Below are 11,811 nucleotides of genomic sequence, written 5' to 3'. Positions count from 1 at the left end.
CACCAATGAAATGACTAGTAATATTTCCTGCGTTTCTCTTGACCTCTGACACCAGCCAAATTTGCATCGGCAAAATTCTGGAATGTTGCTAGCCTTATCAAAATTGCCCTTAATGTTTCAAAGCGAATGAGTAAATTGAAGTGATTACGGGTGCAACGGAATTTCAAATCTTCAATCTAGATTTTGGACCGGTCGTCAGGTTAGTATTTTCAAGCTGGTTTCCTAATTCTGATAATGTAAGATCAGTCACTTCCTGAAATTTGATTTTGCTTTGGCGACGGGTGTTTGGCTTGTATCTAGGTTCCTACTCAGTGTTTTGGGTTTTTACATCAATGTTATAATCAATGACAGTTACTCAGTGAAAGAAGTATTTACATTGTGATATGGATTGTCTGAAATATGTCGCCCTGTAGCGAAAGCGTTGTTATTTATGATGAAATGTTACAATCTACTTCTGGCGCCTCAACATGCTCAACAGTCAAACCACGCCTTCAAACATCGTGCCTCGTGTTTTGATAATTGAAGATGAATTTCATTTGACGTGTCGTAGCATTTATCTAACCGTGTTAACAGTTATTTTGTGGCATAAATTATGTTTTTCAAGAAAAACTTTCCTGTACCACTAGATCTATCAGTGTGTGTGTGTGTGCTATCTTGTATGTTCTGTCGCACGTCTGATATAGGCCTATTGTGAATAACACCACGCCCATTTAACTTTAGAATGTCAAGAAAACTGTTTTTGTTGTCACTGGTGGTCTTTAGTAATAGAGTAATTGTTCTTACACAATTTTTTGTGTTGTTATACAAAAGTATATTCCATGCATCCGACTGTTCTCAATCTCTTCCATAATGTTACTTGTTATGATCATGATGATAGATGACTGATTTGTAGTTGGTATATGATCATCATAATCAACTTGGGCTGGGGGCACCAACTGTGTGATCCAATACGTATCACAATATTTGTTCACGATACTTGCATGTGCTCTTACCATGCTTACCTGCGGTGCGTATGCCATCTTATTCATAGACAGGTAGGCAGTGTCAAGTACAGTAGAACACGGATTTAATGAACATGGATAGAGCGAACAAACAGATACAACAAAGTGTTAAAACATCAATCTAACGGATATGGCGAACTGATATCTGATCACCGACAAGCCCATCTACCACTAATTAGTGATGTGTATAACAAACTGAGAAATCTCACTCACTGTCAAGTGTCACTGACAATTGGCTGTACGCAATCAGCGGCGAATCAACACAATCACTGGTGACGATTCAACCTTGTTAAACTTGCGTTATGTTACTCTTTACATGTCCATGCAATTGGACTAATCTTGACTGTATATTATTCTGATGAAATAATAATTGCAGATACAATTTCTTCCGACCATTGCATCAAATGTTTTGAAGTTGTTTCTTTGGGTACCTTTTAAATGAATCACCGATAGATGCGGGAGGAAAGTGTAAAAACGTGTATCTGTGTTTTGTTTCAGCCAAGATGGCAGACTTTTCCGAGCGAAAACGTATATAACAAACTGATTTCTCCAGTCCCTTGTAGTTTGTTATATCCATGTTCTACTGTATGGCAAAATGGAAGAAAATATTTACGTTTTCACTACTAATTTTCAATACTAACAGACCAATTAGTGTTTGGGGTAACAGTTATTACAGAAAACAATTAAGGAACCCGGTATGTGTCGATAACCAACCTCTGTAGTCAACCATGGTAATCAGTGGTAATAATGATTTGAAAACGACAAGATATATTTTCCCAAAGTCAGTAGTAAAACTGGTAACATGGTAGTGTCAGTTTGATAAGGAAATGATCATTGTTTTATTTTTATGTAGAGGACATATAAACATGGGGCAAACAACTAATGCTGACCTATGCTTTAGTATAGATGTATGAACACTGTTCACCACCAACTCTTGTGCAGTTTCTCTTACACGTGTCATAAATGTCACTCACCCATTCATTGAGTCTATAAACATGATAAAGGAACTGCCAGCTGGGCGTTATGTATGTAGTGATGGGAATCATTCAAGCAAGATAATATTGATATACAGTATGTAGATATACAGATCATCTTAAAGGCCACACACTGTTGTAGGTTTGTAGCAACGTTAGGCGTCGACATAAAACATCCCAAACATTATGCAGGCACAGCTGTAATAGCCATTTGACAAATGCTGGTAATAATAAACTGCATGTGTGGATGTGAGAAGTTGAAAATAATCAATGTTTGGGTTATATAATTCCTGCAGGCTTGAGCTGCCACCTGTGGTTGAGGTGAAATGGGGTTTAACGTCTCGTCCAAGATTATTGCACTTATATATATAATATAGCGACGTGGATGTACGTGTGTGTGTTTGTGTGGCTGCTTGTACTAGTCCGGACTGCTGCCGATTTATAGTGCTAGCCCACTGAGATACCATGCCACAGTTTAACATGAATATCCCACTCAGACACTGATTGATATCATGAGCATCGATCCATGCAAATGGGATCAATAACATGCATCAACCAAAGCAGCGAGTCTGACCACCCGATCCTGTTAGTCGCCTCTTACGACAAGCAACATTGCCTTCTAAGGCAAGCATGGCTTGCTGAAGACCTATTCTAATTTCTACCGGATCTTCACGGGTCTAAAGTAACAATTCTTCTTACGTAAATGATATGTGTTTAACGTCAGTGAATTCTGAAATCAAGACTATACTATCAGTCTGTGCCAAATGCTTTTGAGTCTACTAACCTGAACATGTGTTTTGGCATTGTTTTTAGTAGATTTTAGTAATGCCATATGGACTAGAATATGCTGATCATACTAAACCAGAGATATTTTTGCTAGATTTGGGCTTTGGACGAGTGGCTAAAATCCCAGACTGTAACATTTTAGATGTACATGGATGTGTTCATATCCAGGTAGAGAATAGGTCTTCAGCTTCCTATGCTAGCCATAAAAGGTGACTAATGCTTGAAGCAAGATGCGACTAACGGAATCGGGAGGTCAGGCTCCCAACTGCGTGGATCAACGTTCTTGATATCAATCACTCAATTGTCTGGTCCAGACTCAATTATTTACAGATTGATGTCATATAGCTGGACTATTGTTGAGTGCAGCGTTAAACAAAAAACAGACAAACAAAATATAGCCAGTGATTCTGATATATTCTCAACGTTGGAATTCCTATATATATATATATATATATATATATATATATATAAGTGTGATCATGGTTATTACCCCTGTTGGGGTGGTCGAAGACCCGGGTTTGATTCCTGACATGGGTACAATGTGTGAAGCCAATTTCTGGTGTTCCCTGCCGTTACATTGCTGGAATATTGCTAAAAGCGGCGTAAAACCATACACACTCACTATTACCCCTGTCGGGAATCAGGGTTAGAAAAGGTCCCAAGCTGGTGTCCACTTTGGCCTAATGGATACAGCAGAACTGGCGAGCGGACTAGCGTGAATTTCGAAGGCTGAATACTCCAATGACTCTGGTGCCGTTTTCCTGACATGGTGTACAACATGTACAATATGTCATTCCGTTGTTGTCCTTTGCTGAGATATTACTGGAATATTACTGAATACTCCCAGTCAACACAGTTAATAACTTGACTGGGGAGTAAGTATGACTCCCCCGTGGGGACTCTAGATCAGAATTGGTCCGAGCAACCTATGCTTGATGTAAGAGGCTACGAAATGTACAGGTGTTCAGGCTGGGTGGGTTGTAGGTCTTCATACCCCAACAGCATGGATTGTTGCTCATAATATCGATCACTGGATTGTCTGGTTCAGACTTGAATATTTGCAGGCCTCTGTCATAAAGCTGGAATATTGCTGAGTGCAGTGTTAAACAAATTAGATTAATAATTAATAACTTATATCTCACATATCAAAGGTCAACCAGGGTCAAGGTTGTACTGAAACTCAATTCTTAGATGGATGTTTGTTGATCAATACCTCCAGCATTATCTTGCACTCTAAGAGACTGCATCTGCATGTTTAAACTTGGTAGCAAGATTTTGAGTGATAAATATGTAAGGTCAAAGTAAATATCAAAGTTATGAACATGATGAAATTTGTAGATTTCTGATGAAGGGGATGATTGTACTGCTTCCATTTTTGCGCAGTATGCAAATACAAATGTACTGTGCAAGTTGAATGTGTTATCGTCATGATCATGATGGTGATGATATGTGTCGAGTGATAGCAAGCTGATAATAGTTGAGTCTCCGATATGGTATGATGATATAAAATGCTGTACGAAGGACGAATCCGCCTTTCGGCAGTGGGCAGCAAGGACACTCACACTGATACTCTCATCATGGTCAGGTCTGTAGGTCAAACGATGTAGGAAAATCTGATATTTCAAACCGGTCAGGGAAGTATCTGTGATGGGCATATTGGAAAAACTGCTTTTTCTTCTTATTTTCACTTCTGAGTTACTTTAACATTGTGTTGTAGGGCTGGTCCGATACGTATCACGATACCTTGCTCACAATCCGACATGTATAACGATCCATGTATGTGCTCGTATCTGTAGTGTAACCCATATTTTTCATAGACAGGATAGTCAAATACCTGGCACAGTGATGATTTACAGTTGACAGTGTCAGGTATGGAGCAATGGATGAAAATATTTACTTTTTACTACTAATTAGTGTTTGGTGTAACAGTCATTAAAGTAAACATTTAAGCTATGAATCGATATTTTTTTTGTATGCAACTGTGATCAATACTTGTATCGGGAAGTAAAATATGGCGATCCACTGATACATCGGTGTATCGTACCACCACTATTGTATTGTAGCATTGCATTCAAAACAATAATGTAAGTTAAGCTTCTCCCTGTTTTGGTCCTGTTATCAATACAAGTCACATGGACCAAGATATCACATTAGTGACTACTATATTGGCACGCAGTAGGAACTGGGATTCCAATTTGGGAATGCTTACTGACAGTAGCTGCAGACCTGTGTTTAAAATAATTTCAAAACACAAGACAGTCAGACAGGTGACCCATACTTGTTGCCTACCCATCTTCAACGCTACCTGCCTGCATTCAGACAGTATGAATATTTAAAAAATTGCCATAAATAAGAGACAAATTATGCCTTGATTCAGTTGAAATAATGCAAACAATCACTTGAGAATCTACAAGGAGATATAATAAAACTGAAATTGTAAGTAGTCTTCAAATTATCTATCAGGCAGTCCGATAGAAAAGTTACCAGCCATGGGCCCGTGGGCAGGCAGTTATTTTGAACACTTGGGGCTGGATATCAGCCCCTTAGCAGGTCTTGATAAAACCCTGCAGGGCTATATTGTACATCCCGCCGTGATATTGCTGGAATATTGTTAATAGCGGCGTAAAACCATACTCACTCACTATATTGTACATGGCACATTTCAGTATTTAGACATATTTCAAACCCATATCTCTTTCATCAACAATCATTTATGAAATGATAATTATTTATTAATGTGAAAAATTTGAAATGACAATTACTTCAGAAATGAAACCTTAAGATTTCAAGGAAAAAGTAGGAAATATGTGCAATGCTGTGAACACGAACAAGTTAGGAATTAACTTCAGTCAGCACAAGATCATGCCAAATCACTGAATATGTTTGTGAATTTTTACTTCATAATGTTTACTTACAGAAAATGGTAATAATAATTGAGAACATAAAACTTTATTAAATTTAAAAGGACAAGTGAAAATATTGCAGGATGAGTACAAAATACTATCTATTTCCCCTGCAGGACATATTTGAGGCATGCATGTTGCTGTATAAGTGCAATAATCTCAAGGTGCCATTAAACCCCATTTCACCTCACCTCCACTGTAGCCACAGTAGCTGGTTAATATTTTAGTACCAGTCGTTGATGCATGTGCACTGGTGTGTGTTTGTTCTCATCAGTAGGTGTTAGAACACTGCATTATGCATCCATCAACTCACTCATTAAATGACCTTTTGAAAATTTGATGTTTCAGAAAGTATCTACAGTGTCTACTGCGTTAATGTTAATACCATATCAACGTAATAAGCGCCCAGGTCGCTCTCAAAATTAGAAATAGGGGGCTCTTATTAGAATATTATTTTGGTGGGGGAAAAAAAGTTGAAAGATAAATTTCGTGGTTTATGCTGACGGCCTGACTGTTCATATACGACAGATATATTTTTCCATAATATAATTGCCCATAATTAAGGGTGCATATAACACATGAGTGCGTATTATTCACGTTTAAATAAGTCTTGTGTACACTGATCAATCGGAAGGGGTGCTAATTGGGATTGTTCACTTGCCAAAATATTAATAAATATCGCTGTGGGGCGCTTATTACGTCGAATATGGTAGGTGTTTTCTATCTAGTCATATAGCTTCCGTATCAGTTTGTGTTCCTGGACTGCCAGTACATTGGCTGTAGCGGGAGGTGGGTAGCCTGTTAGTAAAAGAGTTCCCTCGTCATGCCGAAGACCCAGGTTCAATTCCCCACATGGGTACAATGTGTGAAGCCCATCTCTGGTGTCCCCGCCATGATATTGCTGGAATATTGTAAAACCTCACTCACTCATTTGATGTATCATGTTGCCATGGTTACAGCTTTGGGTAGACGAGTGGTTAAAGTGTGATTATCATGCCGAAATTGGTTTGATTCCACACATGGATACTATGGTGTCCACGTCGTGATATAAGCTCGCAGCTCACTCACTCACTCACTCTCTCACTCTCTCACTCACTCACTCACTCACTCACTCACTCTCTCACTCTCTCACTCACTCACTCACTCACTCACTCACTCAATTTAACCACAGGCTACCCAACCAGGCTCATAGTTGAATACAACGGCCCCTCAATCGCCACCATTCTGGATGAGGACCCTTTCACCTTCACAAGGACTCTTTGACTTGGATGCTTTATTTCAAACACTGAAACTCACTGGCCAGCAGGGCCAGATATACAGTGATACACAAATCAGGTATTCTAACCATGCTTACTCAGTTACTGGCATCTGCGGACAGTCAGATGTGAATATTAATTAGCATGTGACTATATCATGTATATGTGCATATGAGTGTATAGATTGTCGGGATCTGGGGTTCAGCAGTATGGGAGTCAACTTAGAGTGTTGAAAAGTATTCTCAGGTAAAACCCTGCTTTTGAATATTACACAAATAGAATTTTTAAGTCGTCCAAAATTTGATACATGATAAAAACAGTTTCCTTTCTTGTACTTTCATTATGTTAATTCTGTGATGAATTGACAGATTTTACACTGTTTTAACCACTGGCATCTTAGTTACCCTTACATGACAGTAACCATGGTAATACTGAACATGACAGTAACCATGGTAATACTGAACTTGACAGTTACCATGGCAATACTGAATTTGATAGCTACCATGGCAATACTGTACATGACAGTTCGTTTCTTGCTGTTTAACGTCGCACTCACCAATATTCCAGCTAAATGACAGTTGACTGTAATTGATCGAGTCTGGACCAGACAGTCCAGTGATTGACACCATGAGCAGCAATCTACGCAATTGGGACGCGATGGCATGCATCAACCAAGTCAGTGATCCTGAACACCAGATCCCTTGAGTTGCCTCTTACGACAAGCATAGTCGCCTTTTACGGCAAGCATAGGTTGCTGAAGACCTGTTCCCTACCCGGATCTACAGGAGTCGAACTTGACAGTAACCATGGTAATACTGAACTTGACAGTAAATATGGTAATACTGAACTTGACAGTAACCATGGTAATACTTGACATTAAAAGATGGTACTTGCTGTTACCCTGCCTGGCGCTCGGCATTAAAGGGCTAAAACAAGGACTGGTCGGCTTGGAGTCAGTATACCGTGTCTGAGTGGGGTATTCATGTTAAACTGCGGCATCGTAACTCAGTGTGCTAGCACTACAAAATCAGCATTAGTCCAGACTACTCCAAGCATACCAGTACATTTAGAACTTGTGTTGTGTTTCTTGTAACTATTATTTTACTTTTCAGAGAGTAAATGGACATCCAACAGTCTTCGAATATTCCCACAGAATCGGTTGACCCCGATTCCACAGAAATCAAGATGGACAACCACACAGAATTGTGCGTTGGTGATTATTACAAAGGAAGGAAAATATTTGTGACAGGAGCGTCAGGTTTTGTGGGCAAAGTGTTGATCGAGAAACTGTTGAGGTCATGTCCAGAAATAGACAAAATCTACATTCTGATGCGTCCGAAGAAGTCCCAAGACATTCACCAAAGGACAGAGGACCTGATCAAATCTAAAGTAAGTCTGATATATTCAAATTACATACATGAGAAATGGTTAGTACTAGGGCTGGGACGGGTAACTCAGGTACCAGGGTCGGGTGGGTACGGAGTAGGACCCGGGTACCCACAGGACTACCCGGACCAGTGGCTAGTCACGTGATATATTGTTTAATGACAAAGATTATGTGGAACTCTATGGTTATACTACAAGTTACTAATGTTCACATTTCTTTCTGACTATGAACCCATTCCTTCTGACTTTTCATATGGTTGAATAAAAATATTACTTAAGTCAACTCCAGCGTATGCATGACCAGATCGTTTAATACATGTATCTACATACGTTTTGCAAGCGCTCTGGTAAAAAAGAAAATTCCCTTCAGATCTACAGTGGGTACCCGGGGAGGGTCGGGTAATAGTGGGGTGGGTACACCGGGTAGTGAATCTGGACTCGTCCCAGCCCAGGTTAGTACGTATTTCTGTATATAATCTTATACCCTGACACCCTGGAGATTCCAGGCCAGAACACGTCCCAACTTCCTGTCTATTTATTATATCACCCATGTCTGTTCTTTCACTTCAGTGATAAATAGAGCAATTATATATTTTACATATAGAGTATTTCTGTCACAAATTTTAGTAACTGTCTATTGGCCAAAAAGTTGTATTGCAATATATTGTGATACAGGTATCTGTTTCAAGGTATATATTGCGATATATTGGGAGGTAAACTGTTTGACAGTCATTGACACAGATTGTGTATGCAGATCTTATTTTCTTCATACTTCAGTAAATATTACACAACATGGTCAATCACCGCCATTTTGTTGTCATGGATACAGGGGAGACAACATGAGAGAAAAGTCACTTCTGCGTTTCTGCCAATTTGTCCATCAATTTTGAAGGGAAATAATGTTTGTGAATGAATTTTTGTGTAGATTTTAGGTTGAGGCTATTTATAATAACGAAACTTGTTATGGTATATGTTAGACCCAATATACCAGAACACATAAAAAGCATTGCAATACATATCGTTTGAAAAGCAAATTGCAGTATACCGCTATACCATGCAGTTCTGCTAATTATTTAATGAATAGATGTTACTATGTAAGTAGTCAGGGCTTGGTTTAAACAACTCTATGTATGCTGCATCAGGGGAATGTTGACATGGAAGGCTGGTTGCACCAGTCCCATAAACATATCAAAGTTGAAACACAAGCTGCATAAACTAGTCTAAATATGTCAAATGTCAGACGTCTGATGACTGTCATGTGTCATGAGTTTCACACAACACAGGGATGACTGACATGGTAGTAAGCTAAATAAGGCTTAGGGGTACTGAGTGTGGTCAACGCCTGATGATATGTGGACAAGTAAGTTTGAAAAGAAGACAAAGAAGTCTCCGGTAGTCATTCAAGACCATTTAATGAATGGCAGTCTGTTATTTCATCGTCCTAGGCAAAAAGCAAGGCAAGGCACAATGTCAACACATGGACAGCACATGGTTACATAAAAAAGTATGAATCGGGTGCATGTAATTGTTGAACCGGCAACGAAATGGCAGACAGACGAAATTACACCCCACACGACATGCACACAGCATCAGGCTTACTATTCAGTTCTTCTCATTATTATAATCCCTGTCCAAAAGAATTTTGAATTTTTTGGACATGCACTTGATTCATGTAGAAATAAGAAGCAGGTTGCATATTTCAATAAAAGGTTGCACTGGTGCCTGTTTTATACATGTATAGCTAAATTGAGCCCTGGTGATTTCTTTCTTCTTTTTTTTTCTAATTCCTCTAGAGCTATAGGGGGGTTGCGAGTGGCCCAGTCGTCTAAGGCACCGCAATTCGCTGTGCACAGTTGCATCCCTTGGGCATGCCAGAAACCTATGATTGTGGGTTCGAATCCCTAGGTTTGTCAGCACCATTACCGTGCTCGTGGGTTTCACCGAAGTGGTAAACGTCTAAGACCTGCATTACTTCAGGCATTCCTCCCACATTAAGCTGACACGCTGTGATAAAACTGTAACCCTGTTAAAAGTGGTGTTAAACCAAACTCACTCACACTCACTCTAGAGCTATAGATAAGCTTTTGGTTATTTGGGTATTTTACCCAGGGGTTTGATTTTGATTGGGTATCCACGAGTTTTAGAAGAATTCAAATTTTGTTTACCAACCTGTTTCTTGACATTTGGGTATTTTAATTTGAAAACCTGTTTTGTAACAATCCTTGTAATTTATTAAAACTTTATTAATAGTAGTATACCTGACATTACCTGTCTGCATCTGATTGCGGCTCCCTCTCCAGGAAGACATTTGTAGAACCTAGCATTGTAAGAAAGGCACTATTTCTTTACTCAGCAATCAGCGACTGTTTAAGATACAACATGTACACAGACTGGGCACAATGTGCTTTTCAGTTGGCATCTATCTGTATGTTTCTCGCACAAGCTTTTCCGAATGTAACTGTCGGTAAGTGAATTTTGTGACCGGCTGATACACAATCATTTTATCTCACACTTAGTAACGGTTGTAATAAACACAATCGTTTTATCAAATAGTTTTAATATACGCATTAATTTTATTTTTAAAATAGTTTATAGTTTTTGTTGCATTTTTGATTTGTCTGCATATTTTAGTTGATTTATTGCATATTTTACGCAAATACGCAGCTTATTTCGAGTTCTGAGTTCCCCCCTCTTTGAAATTGTGATGACCGTGTGAAAGTTGGATTGTGTCAGCCTGATGTATATATATATATACACACACATGTGACGGTGTGAGTGAGTATATGGCTGCTCCAGCTCTTGTGCTCCCACTGACAGCTGTCTCTACACGTGGCACTGAAAGCTGTCCGAGAGCAATATTGTTTCACTTTGTCACCCAACACTCTATTGGCATACAGTATGGAATCACGATATTGACAACTTATTTATCCTGAAAATCATTTGTTCCACCTAGACCAAATTAAATAAAAAATATCCTTGATCTATCTTGTATAGTGTTTCAACAAATATATTCAGGCTTATAAAGGGACATGTTTTCTGGCCGTCATTTTAAGTCCTGTACGTCAGTCATTTTTTTGGCAATGAAAAATATTATTCATATTTCCTGAGCCATATGAAGCATGTCATCCATACAATTACATACGAGACAGCTGACAATGTATTGCACAACAGTTCAAACTGTGCCCCGTCATGTTTTTAGGTATTCATGGTGGAAAATATATATGAAGTGTTCACTGAACATTACATTTGATTACAATATAAAATATTTTCAAATTGTTTGTGATGGGTATTGACCTGACTTTCCTATTGCATATTATTGCAGTCATGATCGTGTGTTGTGATAGGTAGGGCAATATCTTGCCTGCGTTTGTTCATCTGTAATTTGTGAGGATCCTGAATATAAGCAACTCTAGTGGACAATACATCACCCTCGCACATTTTTAGAACTTCGTAGTTGGATATTGTTATGGTCACAACGCATGCGTAATACACATATACATATATA

At 38.8% G+C, this 11,811-nt stretch overlaps 1 protein-coding gene across 1 annotated transcript in view; it reads left to right on the top strand.

Moving 5' to 3' along the window:
- Window positions 1–45: 45 nt before the first annotated feature.
- The window catches only part of LOC139466835 (fatty acyl-CoA reductase 1-like), a 45,590-nt gene continuing 33,824 nt past the window's right edge, over window positions 46–11,811 (top strand). The window contains 2 exon segments of the mRNA XM_071248546.1: window positions 46–199; window positions 8,033–8,309. Of these exon segments, the coding sequence (XP_071104647.1) occupies window positions 8,040–8,309 (270 nt within the window). The 5' untranslated portion in view covers window positions 46–199; window positions 8,033–8,039.

Source organism: Haliotis cracherodii, unplaced genomic scaffold, assembly GCF_022045235.1.
Source record: "Haliotis cracherodii isolate W230 unplaced genomic scaffold, xgHalCrac1.p SCAF_19, whole genome shotgun sequence".
Lineage (NCBI taxonomy): Eukaryota > Metazoa > Mollusca > Gastropoda > Lepetellida > Haliotidae > Haliotis > Haliotis cracherodii.
The sequence above is the reverse complement of the archived record's forward strand: the minus strand, read 5'-3'. Positions and strand labels throughout refer to the sequence as shown.